The sequence below is a fragment of the Lontra canadensis genome, unplaced genomic scaffold (assembly GCF_010015895.1).
Source record: "Lontra canadensis isolate GAN:19392208 unplaced genomic scaffold, GSC_riverotter_1.0 scaffold43, whole genome shotgun sequence".
Classification (NCBI taxonomy): Eukaryota; Metazoa; Chordata; class Mammalia; order Carnivora; family Mustelidae; genus Lontra; species Lontra canadensis.
Genome location: NW_022631037.1, coordinates 16,351,565 through 16,374,201, shown reverse-complemented (window position 1 = coordinate 16,374,201; position 22,637 = coordinate 16,351,565). Strand labels below are relative to the sequence as shown.

At 43.2% G+C, this 22,637-nt stretch overlaps 2 protein-coding genes across 16 annotated transcripts in view; one reads left to right on the top strand and one right to left on the bottom strand.

The window, feature by feature from the left end:
- NBR1 (NBR1 autophagy cargo receptor) overlaps positions 1-8,131 on the bottom strand; it is a 34,132-nt gene extending 26,001 nt beyond the window's left edge. For 3 of the 4 annotated variants that reach the window (XM_032871752.1, XM_032871754.1, XM_032871755.1), the window contains exons 1-2: positions 7,309-7,430; positions 2,347-2,457 (exon numbers count right to left, since the gene is read on the bottom strand). In XM_032871752.1, coding sequence (XP_032727643.1) covers positions 2,347-2,448 — 102 coding nt within the window. In that variant the 5' untranslated portion in view covers positions 2,449-2,457; positions 7,309-7,430. Of the gene's footprint in view, positions 1-2,346; positions 2,458-7,308; positions 7,431-7,663 lie in introns of those variants that run through there. The other variant, XM_032871753.1, reaches the window with a different exon arrangement.
- BRCA1 (BRCA1 DNA repair associated) overlaps positions 7,575-22,637 on the top strand; it is a 66,370-nt gene continuing 51,307 nt past the window's right edge. For 8 of the 12 annotated variants that reach the window (XM_032871751.1, XM_032871743.1, XM_032871742.1 and 5 more), the window contains exons 1-3: positions 8,292-8,493; positions 9,408-9,520; positions 19,455-19,508. In XM_032871751.1, coding sequence (XP_032727642.1) covers positions 9,411-9,520; positions 19,455-19,508 — 164 coding nt within the window. In that variant the 5' untranslated portion in view covers positions 8,292-8,493; positions 9,408-9,410. Of the gene's footprint in view, positions 7,625-8,291; positions 8,494-8,581; positions 8,603-9,407; positions 9,521-19,454; positions 19,509-22,637 lie in introns of those variants that run through there. The other 4 variants (XM_032871745.1, XM_032871744.1, XM_032871746.1 and 1 more) reach the window with 4 other exon arrangements.

The following is a 22,637-nucleotide window of genomic DNA, read 5'->3' as shown; positions in this document are numbered from 1 at the left end:
CATTGTCATTTATTTATTGATTTATTTTTAAAAGATTTTATTTATTTATTTATTTGACACAGAGAGAGGGAGAAAGAGAGCGAGAGCACACATGAGCAGGGGCAGAGGGAGAGGTAGAAGCAGGCTTCCCTCACTGAGCAATGAGCCCCATGTGGCACTTGACTCCAGGACCCTGGGATCATGACCTGAGCCAAAGGCAGCTGCTCAACCAACTGAGCCACCCAGGCGTCCCTCTTTTATTTTTTAAAGGTTTTATTTATTTGAGAGAGAGAGAGAGAGACAGAGCATATAAGCCGGGGCAGCGGCTGGCAGAGGGAGAAGCAGGTTCCCTACTGAGCAAGGAGCCTGATGTGGGACTTGATCCCAGGACCCTGGGATCATGACCTGAGTGGGAGACAGACGCTCTATACCCCAGGGGCCCCTTGTCATACATTTCTATAAGGTGCTACAGTTGTTCTGCAAAGCACCTGGCAGTGTCTATTAAAATTTAAACTCACATGCATTGTGACCCATTAATCTCCCTTTAGGAAACCATCCTACAGAACAGTACGCAAGTTTTATAGACAAAGAGATCTCTCCTGTAGTTTATTATACAAAGGTAAAAAGCAAAACAACAAAAAAACCTATTTCACCTTGAGGGCACTGAATAAGTGAGATAACAATGAACTCAAAGATACAGATAACACACTGGTGGTCGCAAGTGGGGGTGGGAGGTGGATGAAATGGGTGAAGGTGGTCAGAAGGTACAAACTTCAGTTATAAAACCAGTCAGTTCTGGGGATGTAATGTACAGCATGGTGCTATACACTGGCGTATACACCTTGCTGTATATCTGAAAACTGCTTAAGAGCACAGATCTTAAAAATTCTCATCACAAGAAGAGTAACTGTCACTATGTGTGGTGACAGATGTTAGCTAGACTTATGATCATTTCGCAATATATAAATACACAGAATTGTTTTGCCATATACCTGAAATCTAGATAATGTTATAGGGCAGTTATACCTCAATTAAAAAAAAAAACTACATACAATCTTTCAGTAAGAAACAGTTAAATTATGGTATGAGAACACCAAAATACTATGGACAATCCATAGCTTTAAAAAAGGTAAGTGCGGACCCTTATCTATTGATTGAGAACTGTCTGTAATAAACAGCTGGGGGGAAGAGCATGCTGCAAAATTATGTTTATAATATGATCCTAGGACAAAATCTGTATGAACATGAAAAATGTATATATTAAGTATATACAGGGCTTTTAACACTGGTTATCCCAAAGAGGTGGGAATAGTGGATGGAAGGAGTAGAGAGATAGTAACTCTTTCTTTAAATATGTTTGGATTGTTTAACTTCTTATAATGGGCATCTATTACCCTTTTATAATTTAAAATTTACAGTAAAGAAAAAAGGCAAGATATCAGCTCATTTAACTACTAGAAAAAGAACACTAACTATATTTGATTTTTAGATCATTTTACAGACCCAACTTTCTGGTTAACCAGCTGTTTAGGACAGTATGAAGAAGTATTTGCTGGAAGACAGAGAACTAGATCAGATCATCTTGTGAAGTCTCCCTACCTTTTTTTTTTTTTTCCTTCTTAGTTATCATACCACATGACCAAATAAAAGCAAGTTTTTACCAAAGGGCTCGCTGGATAAACACAGCTGCACAGGAAGTAAAACATTCACTGTTGTAAACCAAATAAAAACAGAAGAGTACAAAGGGCAAACCAAGAGGAGGAAAGGCATTGACAACGTAAGAACAGGTAAGTAGCTAAGCACCTGTGGAAGTTTTTTCTGCTCAAAAAAATTTTAAGGAGGATCCACGCCCAGTGTAGAGCCCAAAGCAGGGCTCGAACTCACTACCCTGAGATCAAAACCTAAGCTGAGTTCAGAAGTCAGACACTTAACCAGCTGAGCCACCCAGGTGCCCCACTGTTCAACTTTTAGGTACTCGACCTCTGCCCCAGCAGTAACAACCATCAGCTTGCAAAACGTTAGGTCACATCCGTGGTGCTTCACAAACCACAATGACACAGCTGCTCAGGCAGGAGAACATTTAGCTGGGGCCTGGATAGGGTAGGGCCCGCACCAATTCATTCCTCATGCTGTTTCTAAAATTAACAGCTCTTTAAAGTTCTAGCTGCAAATTAAAGAATTTGTTTGTGCCCTGGTGCTGGTGGTGGTGACGGTGGTGCACAGCCATATGAATACTTAATCCCCGTAAAAAGTAATTTTCCAAAAGGCCTAGAAAAAGGCAAATAGGACAGCTATGAAACAAGAGAGCTAAAAATAGCTGTCTTGAAAAAAGTACACTTAAAGGAGGGAGAAACAAAGTACACTCACCATAGCTTCCACATCAGCCCAAGTTGTATTTTCTGGATCGGAAACCAGAAAGCTTTGAGTTTCATTTTTAAAAGTCACATTTAGAGTAACCTGTGGTTCCATGCTGTGGGGCTAGAGCAGAGAGGATGGGGAAGAGAGAGGACACACATTACGGCCGGTTCTATAAACTGCATAAATGGGTGCACCTGGGTGGCTCAGTCATGATCTCAGGATCCTGGGATCAAGCCCCGCCTTGGGCTCTCTCTGCTCATCGGGGAGCCTGCTTCCCCCTCTGTCTCTGCCTGCCTCTCTGCCTACTTGTGATCTCTTTGTCAAATAAATAAATAAAATCTTTTAAGGGGCGCCTGGGTGGCACAGTGGGTTGAAGCCTCTGCCTTCGGCTCAGGTCACGATCCCAGAGTCCTGGCATCAAGCCCCGCATCAGGCTCTCTGCTCAGCGGGGAGCCTGCTTCCTCCTCTCTCTGCCTGCCTCTCTGCTGACTTGTAATCTCTGTCAAATAAATAAATAAAAATCTTAAAAAAACAAACCTGATTTAAAAAAAAAATAAAAAAATAAACTACATAAATAATCATTCAACAAATGCTTGTAAAGACCTAATACAGGCTAGGCCAGAAGACACGACAGTGAGTAAGACAGGGTCTCTGCTCTTCTATCATCTATTTAAAAGATTTTACTTATTTACCCGAGAGACCAACAGAGAACAGAGTGAGTGCATGAGCAGGAGGGAGAGGGAGGAGCAGGATCCCAGAACCCTGAGATCATGACCTTAGCTAAAGGCAGACACTTAACTGACTGAGCCACCCAGGTGCCCTCTTCGGCTATTTATAATCTGGTGGGTTGCATAAAACACACCTCACTGTTTTGTTTTTTCTTAAAGATTTTTATTTATTTATTTATTTATTTACTTGAGAAACAGTGAGAGAGCGAGGAAGTTGGGGGCGGGGGGTGGTCAGAGGAGAGAGACAAGCAGACTGCGCTAAGCACAGCGCCTGAGGTAGGGCTTGATCCCAGGAGACCGAGATCACGACAGCAGCTGAAACCAAGAGTCGGATGCTCAACCAATTGAGCCATCCAGGAGCCCCTTTGTGTGTGCTTTTTAAAAAAGATTTATTTTTGAAAGAGAGAGTGCACATGAGCAGCGTGAAAGGCAGAGGAAGAGAAACAGACTCCCCACTAAGTGCAGAGTCCCACCAATCCCATGACCCCAAGACCATGATCTGAGCTGATATCAAAGAGTAAGAGGCCCAACCCAGGTACCCCCAAATCTCACTGATAAAAGTTTGCTGAGACAGTGTAAATTTTGGCCACACCCGCAGAAACCATCTAACATTTGCAAAATCCTTCTGGATTTTATGAGACTTAATATGATTAGTTAAGTCAATAGAGACTACTGAGTATCTGCTAGTAGTAGGACAGAACAGTAAGACCCATATAGGTCTCTAACCTCAAGGAATTTACATTCTCCTAACTCGAAAGTGACATTCTACATTTTTTCTTGGAAAAGCAGCCTTTCCTAAATTGAGCAACCAAGGTTCTTTATTATATTGGGTTTAACAATTTAGAGGACAAAATACTAGCCAAGAAATTACACCAGGGTAGCAGTCAACACCTTTCATCCAAGTTCATGGGTTTTGTTTGTTTGTTTGTTGTTTTTTAGTAGTTTCACTTTCTTTTCTTTTATGGAGAATTTCATATATAAAAGCAGAGTAATGGACATATAATTAGGAAACTCAAGGCTAGCCTCACTTCATTTATACTTCCGTACTGCCCCCACCCAATTCCCCCAACACAGAGTGACAGCAGTCAACTGCTTTAACCCAACTATAGCAATCGAATTAAAAAAAAAAAGTATTATGGGAAAATTTAAATATATATAAACGATTAATATATAATGAACCCCTAAGGACCCATCAGCTAGCTTCCATAATTATCATCAACACAGGACTAATCTTATTATAGCAATACCTGATCCCTATTGGATTATTTTGACAGCCATTACTTCTTCCCTAAAATTGAGCATGTAAATCTTAAAGTTATTTTTTTTTAAGATTTAATTTTTTTTTTTAAAGCTTTGTATCTTTTTTTTTTTAAGATTTCATTTATTTAGGGGCGCCTGGGTGGCTCAGTGGGTTAAGCCTCTGCCTTCGGCTCAGGTCATGATCTCAGGGTCCTGGGATCGAGCCCCGCATCGGGCTCTCTGCTCAGCAGGGAGCCTGCTTCTCCCTCTCTCTCTGCCTGCCTCTCTGCCTGCTCATAATCTCTCTCTGTCAAATAAATGAATAAAAAATCTTAAAAAAAAAAAAAAAAAAAAAAAAGATTTCATTTATTTATTTGACAGACAGATCACAAGCAGGCAGAGAGGCAGGCAGAGAGAGAGAGGAGAAAGCAGGCTCCCTGCTGAGCAGAGAGCCCGATGTGGGGCTTGATCCCAGGACCCCGGGATCATGACCTGAGCCGAAGGCAGAGGCATTAACCCACTGAGCCACCCAGGCGCCCCAAGATTTAACTTTTTATTTGACAGACAGATCACAAGGAGGTGGAGAAGCAGGCAGAGAGAAGAAGAGGAGGAAGCAGGCTCCCCTCTGAGCAGAGAGCCGGATGCGGGGCGATCCCAGGACCCTGGGATCATGACCTGAGCTGAAGGCAGAGGCTTAACCCACTGAGCCACCCAGGCGCCCCAAGCATGTACATCTTAAAAAAGGGGGGGGGGGCTTTTTGAAAACCATGATACCATTATCATGTTGAAGAAGTTAACAATTCTGTAACTGAATATCTACACTGGTCAGGTCAATTTTTCTTTCCTTTAAAAATTCTATTTTTTTTTTTTTTAAAGATTTTATTTATGTGACAGACAGAGATCACAAGTAGGCAGAGAAGCAGGCAAAGAGAGGAGGAAGCAGGCTCCCCACTGAGTAGAGAGCCGATGCAGGGCTCTGCGATGCAGGGCTTGATCCCAGGACTCTGGGATCAGGACCTGAGCCGAAGGCAGAGGCTTTAATCCACTGAGCCATCCAGGTGCCCCTAAAAATTCTATTTTTAAGTGGTCTCTACACCTAACATAGGGCTCAAACCTAAAACCCAAACCAAGAGTTGCACATTCTACCAACTGAGCAGGCCAGGAAACCCTCTGGTCAGTTGTTTTTAATTAAGGATTTTATTTACTGATGAATTGTTAGATGGATTTGTTCTTAAGACTTCATGAAAAATAGTTTGCTAAAATCCAAACCGAAGTTGTAACAAAAAAGGTCATCTTTTAAACATATTCATCAACAGATCTTTAAAAAATCTCTTCAAATAACCAGATTCTGCTCTAGGCATAGGAGGTAGGAGATGAGTAAGACTAAGTCTCAGCAGTTTGCAGCATACTGGGGGAGGGAGCAAAAGGGTTGAGAAGAGCTGGGCTCCAGACCCAGCTCTGACACATTACTAGTCACGTAATGGTGAGCAAGTCATTTAACCCGTGAGCTTCAGCCTCTTAATTTATAAAATAGGTCAAATAAAAACGGGTGTGCAAGTTCTCTGAAAACGTTACTCAAATGTAAAAATGATTACAATAAACCAGTCTTTAAAAACCAAAATGCAGTGCCCTGTGAAACAATACAATTGAGGCGGTCATTAAAAAGGACCTTGAAGTCTCTGAGGATCAGGGATTTTTTTTAATCCCAAAACAATTACCCTCCAATTTTTTCCATTGTCTTTATCTAGAGCCAAGTTCACTACCAAAAAAATACCAGTTTCTAGCACCAATCTGCTGACATCTAGTATTCATTTACATGGAATGCAATTCTTGGGCTCCTTAACATTTGGAGAGATTTTCTGTCAACTCCCCAGATTCTTGGGCAAAAAAAAAAATATCAGGGAAATGAAGTAACTGGTTCAGTCAGCCAAAAAGTAGATATTCTGAAACACGTTCTCACTTTTCAACTTCCGAGAAACCCTTCCACACTTTTGAGAATCCAGGAGGAAGGAAACTAACTCCCCTTTTCTCAAATTACACAATTAAAATTAGTTTAGTTACCCTGGAGCTCATCCAGCTGGTAAGGCTGATGAGAGAAAACAGGAAGTGGGGGATTCTAGCTAAGCTGGATCATATCCAGGTCTTCATAAAGAATTGCCTATTTCTGTTTGGCTTTTATGTGAAAATTCTTTCAGCAAGAGCATTAATCTTGAACTTGTGGAAATACCAAAGCTATGGTTAGGACCATCTGTCCTTGTAGGTTTAAAGCCAGTCAAGTCAGACGGCTGGGACCCAGGCCTTCAGCTTTCAAAACCGTCATTATTAGAAGTTCATGCCACTGGCTCACCTCTGCTTGGCACAAAATAGTTTTTCCTCTACGTCAGTTTTTTCAGGATACCAAAAATCCCGTTAATGAAGCAGACCTGGTAACCTGAGCTTTGATTACTATCTCCACCAAAGGCCTGACAAGCTATTTGGGGGTTAAAATGTGTGACCTATAGCTGGGTGTTTGACAAAAAGGAAAAAAGGTGCCCTTCCAATACCTGAGGTCCCTGACCAAGGAGACTTCTTTATGAGGTTCTCAACAAGCGGAGGGGGATGGGGTTGGGAGGCTATGGGCTGTGTCATATTTTTTTTTCCTTGCAGACTTTATCCTAGTCTTCCAGTTATCGTTTCCTAGCACTCCACGTCCCCAAGACAGTGTCACCACCCTCTGAGGACTCTCTCGTTTTCTTTGCTTAGGCCCCCTTTCTGCTAAGAAGTCTTGGCCTTCCATCAGCGGAGGCTGAGGTTCTGAGCCACGGACCCTCCATTTCTCTGGCAGTATCCGGCCGCTCAGCCAGCTCGGCTCTCTCATCCCGTCACTGACAAGACTGGCTGCCCACGGACACAGGAAAAGTAGCCCCCCCCTCTTTTTTTTTGCAGGATCCCTTCCTTAAACTTCCCCTAGCCCTCTCAGTGGCGATGTGCTACCACCCCTCCGTAACCGCAGCTGCTTTCTTACCAGCTCCCGGCCCCCGGGGGGCGCCTGCCGGAGGCCAGCGCAAGAACCGTTCGCTGCCAACTCCGCGGCTATCCCTGCGGGGTGAATCTAACATGGCGGATAGAAATAGGGCCTAGTCCCCAGTTTCTGAGTTTCCGACAAGGTGATTGGCTCTTATCAGTTGTCCCTCAAAACTACCATCCAACTGATTGGTCAAGCATGCGTGCCAGGGGCAGGGCAGGAGCTGCCAGAACAGCACAACAATAACAAACACTGGGGCAGAGGGGCGGAACTACGAGTGCGCAGTCGTGGTGCTAAGCCCATTTCCCCTTCCCAGGTAAATTCGGCGCCCTCCGAGTTCCCTTAGGTCACTGACCTTAGTGGACTCCTTGCCCGAGACTCGCGGGGCTGGATGGGAATTGTAGTCTTCCTGGGACTTGTAGGTTCTTTAGCCTATTCGCCGCTCTCAAGATACGAAAACCTAACACTCCAGTCCATATCTGTTGACGTGCATAAGCGCACGGAGCTCTTCAAACTATCAACTGGCTAGCGATGAGAATCGCGCCCGCTTCCGGTGTCCAAAGCGCCTCTCCATAAGACTACAGTTTCCAAGGAACACTGTGGCGAAGACCTGTCGATCCGCAATGCATCCTGGAAATCGTAGTTTTCCCCACACAATCCTTTTATTTACCTAAACTGGAGACTTCCATGCGGCAGAAATGGTGAGGGAACAGGGCCCCTTTTTTGCGACTGTTTCAGCCTATCTTGAGCTCATATTCGGGCTTCAGGTAGTGATTCCGGCCCTAGTCCAGCAAACTGTGACGTAATAAGCCGCCAGTAGAAGCGTAGAGGTGAGGGGGCAGGGGCCTAACAGAAAACTCCGGGAGAATTCCGTCTCTTCCGTCTCTTTCTAATTACGTAACGGTGGATAGAATGGATGACCAATCGGGAGCCCGGAGAGATTCTCGGCTCTTTCTGCTCCGCCCTTCCGTAACGGGTTTCGATGTCGTATTCAGAGAGGTTCTCGCTCAGTGACTGCGGCCAGTTTCCATGGCAACAGGAAAGCGCGGGAATTACAGACAAATTGAAAGTGCGACTGCGCAGCGTGAACTCGCCAAGGCTTTCAGGATTGAGGGTGGTCCGGGGGGTTTTCAGGGAACTGGGTCCCTGCACCCGGGAAGCCCCGACACTTTGCTCTGAGTGAAGGTGAGCGAGCCCATGGGAAGGGAGAGGGTCTCAAGTGTGCTGTGAGAGAGCAAGATGGGTGTTACCTGGCAGGGACCGGCAGAGGGTGGGAACCTGAGAAGACTAAGATGTGAGTCTGCGGAAATCCTGGGGATGGGGGCACTTTGTGGGTCTCGGGGCAGCGGAGGCACTGAGGATAAGGGAGGGGGCAGGGTGTGTCCGAGGGGGAATCCTGATGGCAGGAACCGGAATGTTTCCTGAGGAGCATCATAGTATAAAAAGACCGGCTGGTATATGTGAGAAGGAAGTCCTGAGGAGGGAAAGGGGGCAGGAATGTGTCTGAGAGTAGGAGGCTGGATTTTGTTGGAGGGACAGGCTTAAGAAAGAACTGGCTTCATACGCGTTTCTGAGAAGGGACAGGAAGAAAGTAGAGGGGCGTCAGTAGTCACCGATGCTACCGGCAGGGACGTTCCTAAAGAGGATCCTGAAAGAAATGCGACCAGTGGGAAACACTGGGGAAGAGCAGGGGTGGGGAGCGGTGGTTGGTGTTGGGTTTGTTTTTGTTGAGGTTGATTTTCACCAAGAAAAAGAAAAGAGCCAGGATCACTGGAGAAATAGGAGGCTGCCATCACTCACCCAGTCATTCCGCTGTGGCTTTTTTTTCTTGGAGACAGAAAAAGACCAAAAGGAAGTTGTTGGAGGCTTTATGGGGGGGGGGGGAGGCAATTTAAATGGTCTTAATTACCAAAAAAACACAGCTTTTAAATTAAAAAAAAAAAGCTTTTGTTATTAATTCTGTGATTGGTATGATTTTAAAGCACTCCAGTCTAAATTTCTTGTTTAAAAATCACATTTAATGAAACTAGGCTGTTCTTAGAAACCTTTCAAAGTAATGTGTGTGTGTGTGCATACAAATATACACATATATATTTAAGCTTATGCCTCAAAATTCACTGCAACAGGAAGAAATGGATTTACCTGCGGATCGTGTTGAAGAAGTACAAAATGTCCTTAATGCTATGCAGAAAATCTTAGAGTGTCCAATCTGGTAAGTTGACAGAAGGGTTTATTAATTTGAGATTCTTCTTTACTTGATTATATCCTATGCAAATAAGCAGAATTGACCTTGCATATATTAAGAGAAAATTATATCTATTAAGATTAGACTATTAAAGTTGCTGCTTTTCTTAACTTGAGAGCTTTGGGAATATAGGAATTTACTCCTTTTTCTCCACTTTGTCTCTCCCCTTCCTCTCCCTTAACACATTCCGCTCCCCTATCTTTCCTAGCTCGTAAACTGTCTTGATTGATTCTACTTGGGCTCAGAGATCTGGTTTGGAGTAATTGGCCTTTTCATCCAAGCTCTAAAAACAGCTCAGTCACTTGGAACAGGCATAGTTATTAGTGGCAAAATAAAATCACAAATGATTTGTGCTTGTGAGTGGGTAGGTCTTTGGTTGAAGTAGCCTTATATATTGAAATAAGAATACTTGGTGGAGGGGGGTGCGTGCCTGGGTGGCTCAGTTGGTTTAGCGTCTGCATTCCACTCAGGTTATGATCCTGGGGTCCTAGAATCAAGCCCCAAGTCGGGCTCCCTACTCAGTGGGAATCTGCTTTTCCTTCTCCCTCTGCCCCTCCCCCTTCTCGTGTTTTCTCTTTCTCTCTCTCTCTCTTTTTTTTTTTTTTAAGATTTTATTTATTTATTTGACAGACAGAGATCACAAGTAGGCAGAGAGGCAGGCAGAGAGCGAGAGGGGGAAGCAGGCTCCCTGCTGAGCAGGGAGCCCGATGTGGGGCTCGATCCCAGGACCCTGGGATCATGACCTGAGCCGAAGGCAGAGGCTTTAACCCACTGAGCCACCCAGGCGCCCCTCTCTTTCTCTCTTAATAAATAAAATCTTTAAAAAAAAATAAGAATATGGGGGTGCCTGGCTGGCTCAGTCAGCAGAGCATGCGACTCTTGATTTTGGGGTTGTGGGTTTGAGCCCCATGTTGGATGTAGAGATCACGTGAAAATAAAATCTTTTTTTTTTTTTTTTTAAAGATTTGTTTATTTGAGGGGCACCTGGGTGGCTCAGTGGCTTAAAGCCTCTGCCTTCGGCTCAGGTCATGATCCCAGGGTCCTGGGATCAAGCCCCACTTCGGGCTCTCTGCTCAGCGGGGAGCCTGCTTCTCCCTCCCTCTGTCTCTGCCTGCCTCTCTGCCTACTTGTGATCTCTGTCAAATAAATAAATAAATAACCTTAAAAAAAAAAAAAGATTTTATCTACTTGAGAGAGAATGAGAGAAAGAGAGAACATGAGAAGGGAAAGGGTCAGAGGGAGAAGCAGACTCCCTGCCCAGCAGGGAGCCCAATGCGGGACTCTTCACTCTCTCTGGACTCCAGGATCACGACCTGAGCCAAAAGCATTCGCCCAACCAACTGAACCACCCAGGTGCCCAAAAAGAAAATCTTAAAAAAAAAAAAAAAAAAAAAGAATACTCCAAATCATCAAAGCCTTTGGCAAGTCTCTGACTTTTTGAGTACGCCTTTATTTTTCTTCATCTATAAAGAGGGAGCTAGAATATTCAAAATATTCAAGGTTTTTTTGTTTTTGTTTTTAAGATTTTATTTAATCATTTGACAGAGAGTGAGCACAAAGCCGAGAGACAGAGGGTGAGGGAGAAGCAGACTGTCCAATGAACAGGGAGCCTGATGCGGGGCTCGATCCCAGGACCCTGGGATCATGACCTTAGCTGAAGGCAGCTGCTCAACTGACTGAGCCACTCAGGCGCCCCTCAAGGTTTTTTTTTCCAGTTGAAACATAATTTATGTACAGTGAAATGCAGAGATCTTAAGTGTGCAAGTCAATGAGTTTTGACAAGTGTCTATATCTGTGTGACCCAGTGAAGATATAGAACAGATCTGTCACTCCAAGAAGTTCTCTTGTGTGTATTCAGGAGCTCTTAATTTGCTGACCCTCCTCGACCCTTGGGGGCCTATGGCTAGAAATTTATTTCAACATAATTGGTTTCTTGTATAATTTTATATATTTTTTATTTAAAAAAAATAAAAGCATTCTGGGAAAGGTGTTTATGGGATTCACCAGCTGCCAAAGGGGGTCTATGGCACAATACAGGTTATGAACCCCAAGCAGTCACTAGGTGATATCTATGGCATTTGCTGAATCTACAAAATAATTAAAAGCTATACCTTAGGCTGTCTTGGTGAAAAGCCAGAAAGGAACCTTAGAAGAATTGTTGCCTACCCTCTTTCATCTTATTCCTTTTATTCTGGTCAATCTGGCCTCTTGGTTTTGTTTTTTGTTTTTTAAGTAGGTTCCATGCCCAGCATGGAGCCCAATGTGGAGCTTGAACTCACAACTCTGAGATCAAGACTTGAGCTGAGATCAAGAGTTGGATGCTGGGCAACTGTGTGGTTCAATTGGTTAATTGTCTGCCTTTGGATTAGGTCATGATGCCAGGGTTCTGGGATCGACTCCCACATCGGGCTCCTTGCTCAGCCAGGAGTCTGCTTCTCCCTCTCCCTCTGCCTCTCACTCCCCCCGCCCCCATGCTCTCTCTCGCAAGCGCGCTCTCTCTCTCTTTCTCAAATAAATAAGTAAAATCTTAAAAAAAAAAAACAAAACCTTTTTCAAAGAGGCATTTCCAGATAACCCTGTTTAAAGTGATAAAACCATCACCCCCAACACACTATTTCCCTTTCCTATTTTTTTACCCCCATAGCTTTTATTACTATCTAACATTCTGTATAATTTGTTTATTCTTTTTCTTTACCCTTATAGGATTTAAACTCCATGAAAGCAAGGGTCTTTATTTCTTTTGTTTACTTCCATGTCCTTAGTAGTTACAGCAATGTAGTTGGGACATAGTAGCCACTCACTAAACGTTTGTTGAAGGTATTAAATAATAAGCTAAATTGGTTCTTTGATAGTTTAATGGTTTTTAATATCATGATGGATAGTGGTGGGTAATATTCAAAAGGTAAATTGGAAAGCTTTACCTATTGCCCCTTCAATAAAGGAGAGTAAATTCAAGTACATTTCTCTTTTTGCTTGAAAGTTGTTTTTCTATTTGGAGTCAAGTAAATTAGATTAAAGAAAATGCAAGTCGTGTTTCCAGAGAGATACAAGATTTGTAAGTAACCCTCCTCTCCCTTGCCCCTGAACATTTCAGCTAAATAAAAACAAGAGCTAAATGAGATTTATAGCCTACTGTATGAATCATCAGAGCCAGAGAAGCAGGAAATGACAACCGGAAAAAAAAATTGCTTTTGAAATAACATAAAACTTACTCATGATATTTACAAAGAGTGATCAGAAAGTCTTGAATAGTGTGGCATCCGGGTCCATTTATTTTACATTTCCATGAGACTCAGTCATAAAAATGTAATGTTCTATCTCATTGTGGCAAATTAAACCATCAATTAAAAAGCTCAGATAATGTAAGAAGTACAGATGCAAGAATGAAAGTTAATGGTAAATTATCATTTTCAACTAGCTATTGTATGTTTTCCAATTCCCTATTTTTTTTATCTATTTTCTAAGTTTATTTATTTATTTATTTGACAGGCAGAGATTACAAGTAGGCAGAGAGGCAGGCAGAGATTGAGAGAGAGAGAGAGAGAGGAGGAAGCAGGCTCCCTGCTGAGCAGAGAGCCCGATGCGGGGCTCGATCCCAGGACCCTGGGATCATGACCTGAGCTGAAGGCAGAGGCTTTAACCCACTGAGCCACCCAGGTGCCCCTAAAATCTATTTTCTATTAACAATAGGCTTAGATTTTTATTATTTATTTTATTTTCTATTTACTTTATATATATATATATATATATATATATATATATATATTAAAGGTTTTATTTATTTATTTGACAGGGAGAGAGAGATCACAAGTAGGCAGGGAGGTAGGCAGAGAGAGAGAGGAAAGCAGGCTCCCCGCTGAGCAGAGAGCCCAATGTGGGGCTCCATCCCAGGACCGTGAGGTCATGACCTGAGCCGAAGGCAGAGGCTTAACCCACTGAGCCACCCAGGTGCCCCCACTTAGGTTTTTAAACTAAAACTTTTCTTCTCTTCATTGTTAACTTTAAACTTATCCAAATGGAAACTTCAAGGATGGGAATCATACCTACTCTATTTTTTGTTCATTTGTTTAATAGTCCCCTTGGGTTGCCTGGGTGGCTCAGTAGGTTGAGCATCTGACATCTGCTCTAGTCATGATCCCAGGGTCCTGGGAATGAGCCCCTGGGCAAGGGCTCCCTGCTCAGCAGGGAGTCTATTTCTCCCTCTTCCTCTGCCCCTACCCCCCGCTCATACTCATGAGCTCTCTCTCAAATAAATAAAAAGTTTAAAACAAAAAGTGCCCAGAACAGTATAATTTTCAATCGTGTCTCAATAAATGATTCCTGATTATGACTGGGAACAGTGTTCCAGGAGCTAAAGGGTAGGCTTCCAGCTTCTTTTTTTTTTTTTTTAAGAGTTTATTTATTTATTTGACAGAGAGAGAGAGCTCAAGCAGGCAGAGCTGCAGGCAGAGGGAAAACAGCCTCTCCAAGAGTGAGCCCAATGCGGGGCTCGATCCCAGGACCCTGGGATCATGAACTGAGCTAAAGCAGTTGCTTAACCAGTTAAGCAACTGAACCACCCAGGCAGCCCCCACTTTTTTTTAAACATTTTATTTATTTATTTGGCAGAGAGAGAGAGAGATCACAAGTAGGCAGAGAGGCAGGCAGAGGTGGGGGGGTGAGGCGGGGAGGGGGCGGGAAGTAGGCTCCCCGATAAGCAGAGAGCCCGATGCGGGGCTTGATCCCGGGACCCTGAGATCAGGGCCTGAGCCAAAGGCAGAGGCTTAACCCACGGGGTCACCCAGGCACTCCATGGGTTCCAGCTTCTTTGAGTTCTCTTGAGCTAAAATACCTTTTGTTAGCCTCTCTTTAAATTACCGATAGTGTTTATTTCTTATTTCTTTCTAACTTTTTATACAGGATTCTATAAAATTTTTGACTTTCAGAAGAGTCCTGGTAGGTGGTGGTGGTTTCCAGCTTATCTTTCTAATCACTTACACCCATACTGGAAGCCCAAAATGGAAATACAGTAAGTCTAAAATGTTGCCCAACACGAGAAGAGTTTAAAATATTTGAATCAGGGCGCCTGGGTGGCTCAGTGGGTTAAGCCGCTGCCTTCGGCTCAGGTCATGATCTCAGGGTCCTGGGATCGAGTCCCGCATCGGGCTCTCTGCTCGGCAGGGAGCCTGCTTCCCTCTCTCTCTCTGCCTGCCTCTCTGTCTACTTGTGATCTTGGTCTGTCAAATGAATAAATAAAATCTTTAAAAAAAAAAAATATTTGAATCACTTTCATAGTGAACACTTACTTTCATCAGATCTAGAAGAGGACTAACTTTTTTCATTCCCATTCCCTCTTCTTTTTTCTTTTTTTTTAAGATTTTATTTATTTGACAGACAGAGATCACAAGTAGGCAGAGAGGCAGGCAGAGAGAGAGGGGAAGCAGGCTCCCCGCCGAGCAGAGAGCCTGATGCGGGGCTCCATCCCAGGACCCTGAGACCACGACCTGAGCTGAAGGCAGAGGCTTTAACCCACTGAGCCACCCAGGCACCCCCCCCTTCTTTTTTTTGTTAAGATTTTATTTATTTATTTGAGAGAGAGAGCAGAGTGAGAGCATGAGTGGGATGGGGAGAGAGGGGAGCAGCAGGCAGAGGGAGAAGGAGGCTCCCCGCTGAGCATGGAGCCTGATGTGATGCTGGGCTTGATCCCAGGACCCTGGGATCATGGCCTGAGCCAAAGGCAGATGCTTAACCAACTTAGCCACCCAGAGGCCCTTTTCCCCATTTCCTCTTCAAGCTTTTTTTCAACAGTCCTTACCTTTTTACATTTCGAAGTTTTCATCCGTTTAAAGTTTGTGTTTACAGTATGTTTGTATAGCTCGGCTTATAATTACCATACTGAAACATAATTATTGCAGAGTTGAGTCAGTGGTGAGAATGAAAGCCATCTGGTATCATAGCTAAATCCAATTTCGCCTTTACTGAGAATTTCTTTGATATGTAGCTTATCTGAGGATTTGTAATTTAGTAGCAAATCAGAGCTCCCTTTGTCGGTGGTTTTTCTTTTTAAAATCATATTAGGTCCGGATAATAATTCTCGCTTTGGTACAAGTCATCTCAGGTTGTGAACATTTTCCTAAGTAACATTTAATTTTATTCTGACAATAACCTCAAGAGACTGTTAGAGTGGGTAACAGAGAAGGAACCCGTGATTCAGGTCGAGGGCTTGGCCTGAGGTCACTCTGCTAATAAAAAAAGAGACCGGGTAGTAGAAACCTGGCCTTCTGACTTCCTGTGATATTTTCTTCTCTGTTACCTGTGCTGCGTCAGAAACCGTGTGATCACAAGAGTTGTGTTACCAAACCTTTCACAACGAGGCTATTGTCCCCCAGCTTTTCTTGGGATCCTTTTCTAAAAAGTGAAACACGTAATGAAAAGACCCACATTCCTACCACACACAGATGGCCTGTTGTTTGATGTCCTGGCTGAACTAGACCAAAAACCCGTTGCTGAAGTTCTCATTCAGAATAAAAGATAAAGACTTAAAATGGCCTATAGGTTCCTACCTGCTCAGGTTCCCAGATGCCTGCCTGACCTCTTGTACTAGTGCTTGCCCAATGGCTTGCTCCCTGACCTTCAGAAATACCAGGCAGGGACCTGCTCAGAGTCTGCCTTCTCTGCTCCCTCTGCTGGAATGTTCTCCCCCCAGTGATCGCACAGCCTGTTTCCTCACATTATGCAACTGTCTGCCAATGTCATCTCAGCGAAGCCTTTCCTGGTCACTCTGTATACAATGTCCCCCCCCACCCAGCACTCTCTGTCCCTGTTACAGGGCTTTATTTTTATTTTTAGCTCTTATTCCCATATGTTCTTGTTTAATTCTCAGTTAACTGTCTTACCATAACTTGAATGAAAGTTCTATAAGGACAGGCTTTGTTTTGTCTCCTGCTCTACCTCCCCCTCTAGGAATTGTACTTGTGTATAATTCCTTGTTGTATTAGTAAGTGAAATAATCTCAGGAAGATACTAAGATTTTGTGAATAGACTGGTAGGGATGGGAATTTGGGTGACAAAATTTTCTTTTCTCAAAATTTTAATAGTTTTCTAAATTTATTTTTTTATTTTCTAAAATTTCTATGGTGAGTATTTATTACATTGTTTTTTTACAAAGTAAGCACAAGCCAAGCATCATGTACCTCCTACAGTGACATAATAAGTCCTAGCACACAATACCACCTGTGAAATGTTTTTGTCAAAAAGTTGAACCTGGGGCACCTGGGTGGCTCAGTGGGTTAAAGCCTCTGCCTTCAGCTCAGGTCATGATCCTAGAATCCTGGGATCGAGCCCCACATCGGGGCTCTCTGCTCAGCGGGGAGCCTGCTTCCCCTCTCTCTCTGCCTGCCTCTCTGCCTACTTGTGATCTCTGTCTGTCAAATAAATAAATAAATAAAATCTTTAAAAGAAATTGAATCTGGGTGTGCCTGGGTGGCTCAGTTGTTAAGCGTCTGCCTTCAGCTCAGGTCATGATCCTGAGGTTTTGGGATTGAACCCTGCATAGGGCTTCCTGCTCAGTGGGGAGCATGTTTCTCTCTCTCCCCCTGCCCCTCCCCTTGCTCCTACACGTGCGCACAAGCTCTCTCTCAAATAAGTAAAATCTGTTTTAAAAAATGGTACAGGAGGAGCGCCTAGGTGGCTCAGTGGGTTAAGCCTCTGCCTTCGGCTCAGGTCATGATCTCAGGGTCCTGGGATTGAGCCCCGCATCGGGCTCTCTGCTCAGCATGGAGCCTGCTTCCTCCTCTCTCTCTGCCTGCCTCTCTGCTTACTTATGATCTCCGTCTGTCAAATAAATAAATAAAATTAAAAAAAAAATGGTACAGGAGGCCTGGGTGGCTCAGTGGGTTAAGGCTCTGCCTTTGGCTCAGTTCATGATCTCAGGGTCCTGGAATCGAGCCCCGCATTGGGCTCTCTGCTCAGCGGGGAGCCTGCTTCCCCCTTTTCCTGCCTGCCTCTCTGCCTACTTGTGATTTCTCTCTCTGTCAAATAAATAAATAAATAAAATCATTTAAAAAAATGGTACAGATCAAATGACCTGCTTTTAAAAATAATTGACAAGGGGGAAAAGGGAAGCGAGATCTATAGATTAAAAGATACCTAAGATACATCAGTCAAATGCAGTGCATGGATCTTGTTTGAATCCTGATTTAAATAGATATTAATTATTAAATTTTAAGAGACAGGGATGTTAGCATATTGTATATTAGATGATATAAAGGAATTATTATTTTTTAAAAAATTCATTTGTGTATTTGAGAGAGAGAATGTGGCAGGGAGGAACAGAGGGAGAAAGAATTTTAAGCAGACTCCACACTGAGCACAGAGCTCAATCTCATAACCCTGAGATCAGGGCCTGAAACCAAGAGTCAGACACTTAAGCAACTTTCCACCCAAGCGCCCCTAAAGAAAATTATTATTATTATTATTATTTTTAGGATTTTATTTATTTGACAGAGACACAGCGAGAGAGGGAACATAAGCAGGGGAAGTGGGAGAGAGAGAAGCAGGCTTCCCACTGAGCAGGGAGCCCGATGTGGGGCTCGATCCCAGGACCCTGGGATCATGACTTGAGCCAAAGGCAGATGCTTAACGACTGAGCCAACCAGGCGCCCGAAAATTATTTTTTGAGAGTAGTATTGTTTCATGGTTACCCTAAAAAGATCTTTGCCTTTTAAAAATACGTTTTGAAATATTTATAGATGAAATGAATGACTCCTGGGATTTATTTTAAAATGATCTGGGCTTTGTTTGGGTGGGTGTTTGTACAGATGTAGTAAGACTGGCTTTGAGTTAATAATTGTAACTAAGTGATGGTACATGGGGTTTATTTTACTATGTTATTTGTGTAAATGCTTGAAATTTTCCATATTAAGAAATTTAAGGAGTGGGTATGCCTGCCTGGGTGGCTCAGTCAGTTGAGTGTCTGCCTTCAACTCAGGTCATGATCCCAGGGTCCTGGGATTGAGTTTCGCATCTGACTACCTGCTCAGCTGGAAGTCTGCTTCTCCCTCTGCCTGCAATTCCCCATGCATATGTTCTCTCTCTCTGACAAATAAAATCTTAAAAAAAAAAAAGAAAGAAATTTAAGGGGTACTTCTCTGGCTCAGTCCATAGAGCATGAGACTCTTCATCTCAGGGTGGTGAGTTTGAGCCCCACATTGGGTCTAGCGATTACTTAAAAAAAAAGAAAAGAAAAGAAAGGAAAAGAAAGAAATTTAAAATAAAAAGGCACTCACGCAAAAAAAAAAAAAGAAAGAAAGAAAGAAGGTGCTGTGAGATGACCCAAAAGAAATACAAGAAGTTTGTTATCTTCATGGAGCTTAAAGTTTAGTTAAGGTATAGGATGTTCCCCACAAATTTAGCTTGAAAAATGTATCAGTGAAAACTAAAAAATAATAGATTAATGTCAGCCAATTTTTTAAAAAGATTTTATTCATTTATTTGACAGAGAGAACATAAGTAGGGGGAGTGGCAGGCAGAGGGAGAGGGAGAAGCAGGCTCCCCACAGAGCAGGGACCCTGATATGGGACTCGATCCCAGGACCCTGGGATCATGACCCGAGCGGAAGGCAGTCGCTTAACCAACTGAACCATCCAGGTGCGCCTCAGCCAATCTTTTAAGTGCTAAAAATAATAGAGAGTATGGAAAAGAGTAATATATTCTGTTTTGAGGTTTGAAAGCTCAGAAATGTAAGGATCATATTCTCTGCTGTATTTTAGCAGACATTTAATATTTATTAAATGAACTTAAAGCCTTACCTTGACTCAATTATAGCAGCTTAAAATTGCACTTCTTTATCAAGAATTTATTTATATTGAAATGAATTATTGAGCCTTCTTTCTTTTTTTCTTTTTTTTCCCCATCCTTCTAGTCTGGAGCTGATCAAAGAGCCTGTTTCCACAAAGTGTGATCACATATTTTGCAAGTAAGTTTGAATGTTTCATGTGGCTCCGTTACTTCGCTTTTTTGCTTATTCTTCACAACACAGGAAATACCTAACTTTATAGAAGCTTTAGCTTAAGCGAAAGTTAAGCGTAAAAGAAAAATCTAACTCTGTTTCACTCTGGCTAGGAGTACTTAGAAAACCTTTGGAAGTTGGTTGTAACCATAGTTGCTGGGAAAATACTGGCACATTTATCTAGTGGGATATGAAATCATTCTGAAGTGCTGTTTGTGTTTGTGGCCGTGGTAAAAGCAGATTGCCAGCGATTGTGCAATAAGTAAGCAATGTCCCAGGTTCTCCTTTCTGTTATTTCTGTTCGTCACTCTGCTTTCTCCCTTCTGAGGTTCATTGTTTGCCTGCTTCATAATACTTGTGAAAATAGGAGAGGATCTGATATCAGTTTATATCTAGGCTGAAATTAATTCATACCAATGATTCAAGTTATATTTACAGTTTTAAGGATCTTCCTTTTTGAAAATGTTCCTTGATGAAAGAATTTGGGAAAACATTTGGTAGGTGATTTGGTGGAACAAGGGAGTTCTTTCTCTCCTCCTTGTAAAGCCGTGATTGACACTTGCTCTGAATGCCAACTAATTTGTTTTTAGATATTTTTCCTTTTTAAGTCGGAAATGAAAGCCGTGTCTGTGGTAATGAGTTTACCATCACAAAAGGTTATATGATGGCAGAACCTGTTTCCCTTCTGCCCCCTAGCCACTGCCTCTCCCTTCCCTCCATCTCTGCACCCAAAGTGGAGCTCAAATTTCCAACCCTGAGATCAAGAGTTGCATGCTCTACTAACTGAACCAGCCAGGTGCCCCCTCAGGAATTTTTTTTTTCTTTTTAAGGAATTTTTCAATTCAGGCATTCTTTTTTTTAAAGATTTTATTTATTTATTTGACAGAGATCACAAGCAGGCAGAGAGGCAGGCAGAGAGAAAGGGGGGGAAGCAGGCTCTCTGCAGAGCGGAGAGCCGGATGTGGTGCTTGATCCCAGCACCTCGGGATCATGACCTGAGCTGAAGGCAGAGACTTTAACCGACTGAGCCACCCAGGCGCCCCTAATTCAGGCTTTCTTAATTTGGGATTTGTGAATGGTTTTCATAAATGTCCTAGGATTATATTTGGTTTTAAACATAATTGTATTTTTTTTTTTTTATTTTATTAAAGATTTTTATTTATTTATTTATTTGACAGAGAGAGATCACAAGTAGACAGAGAGGCAGGCAGAGAGAGAGAGGGAAGCAGGCTCCCTGCTGAGCAGAGAGCCCGATGCGGGACCCGATCCCAGGACCCTGAGATCATGACCTGAGCTGAAGGCAGCGGCTTAACCCACTGAGCCACCCAGGCGCCCTAAACATAATTGTATTTTTTAAAAAGATTTTATTTATCTATTTGACAGAGAGAGATATCACAAGCAGGCAGAGAGGCAGTCAGAGAGATGAGGGGAAGCAGGCTTCCTGCTGAGCAGAGAGCCTGATGCGGGGCTGGATCCCAGGATCCTGAGATCATGCCTGAGCTGAAGGCAGAGACTTAACCCACTGAGTCACCCAGGTGTCCATTAAACGTAATTGTATTAGGAGCTACAGTCATGTGCAGTTTCCTGGGAAAGATAGTCCATAATTTTCATCAGATTCTTAGAGTGTTTCCATAACCTAAAAAACGTGAAGAGCTTCTGTGATAAGGATAATGAGGGCTGGCTGGAGCTGAAGGAAACCTGTTCCCCCTGGAGGGATAGCCGAACGCTAGCTGGCCCCTTCCCTTGCCTGAGTTCTACTTTATTCTTCCCATTTGTCTGTCCCAGTAAGGATCCAGAGCCCATTCCCACTGCCTCTCACCCCTTTCCCATGCCACCCCACTGTCCTAGATCTGCTCCCACGAGTTTCCTTCTGATTCCTGAGGCCCTTCTCCCCGTCAGGTGCCAGACTGCACAGCTTTTTCACTCTGCTTTAAGAATTTTTAGTTTTGGGGGCACCTGGGTGGCTCAGTGGGTTAAAGCCTCTGCCTTCGGCTCAGGTCATGATTCCAGGGTCCTGGGATCGAGCCCCGCATCGGGCTCTCTGCTCAGCGGGGAGCCTGCTTCCTCCTCTCTCTCTGCCTACTTGTGATCTCTGTCAAATAAATAAATAAAATATTAAAAAAAAAAAAAGAATTTTTAGTTTTGTGGCCCTTGGAGGGAAGCTTCTCAAACTATTGTGGTGTAGAACTGGTTTCTTTGAGATTGATACTTTTGTAAAACAAAATTTAAAAGTCCCAGTACTGGGATGCCTGGGTGGCTCAGTCGGTTGAGGGAATGCCTTCAGCTCAGGTCGTGATCCTGGTGGTCCTGGGATCAAATCCTGCATCTGGCTCCCTGCTCAGTGGGGAGTCTGCTTCTCCCTCTGCCTGCTGTTGCCCCTGCTTGTGTTCTCTTTCTGGCTCTGCTCTCTCTCTCAAATAAATAAAATCTTTTAGGGGCACCTGGGTGGCTCAGTCAGTTAAGCGGCTGCTTTCGGACTGAGGCCCACATCGGGCTCCCTGCTCCGCGGGGAGTCTGCTTCTCCCTCTCCCTCCACCTGCCACTCCCCTTGCTTGTGCTGTCTCAATTTCTGTCAAATAAATAAATAACATCTTTTTTTAAAAAAAAAACCTTTAAAAAATAAATAAAAGACCCAGTATTTAAAAAGTTATAGAAAGATGAAAATTAACCTTTTAAATGCTGGACTTTCACTGTTTCTTCATGAGAATCTTTCTGAAATGTACTGTATGCTTTCCTGTCACCTTGAGTAATGAATACATAATAATATAGCGAGTAAAGAAGAGATTGCATTGTGAACATTCATTACTTTGAGAGCTTGTGGAAGAAGGAAATTATAGGTAGAGTAAATAATATGAGCAAAGGTATGAAGAGAAGAAAGTAAACTCTCCAGGGAAAAGAAACTAACTTTGCAAACATGTATAGGATTAGTGTTGGGGGGCACCTGGGTGGCTCAGTTGGTTGAATGTCTGACCTTGGCTGTGGTTGTGATCTCCGCAATCCAGGCAAGTGATGAGTCATTGTCAGGGAGGTTTGATGGCTAGAGATATTAAGATCATGGTATCCGTGAATTCTGGAATTTAACAATGGGTTGGTACA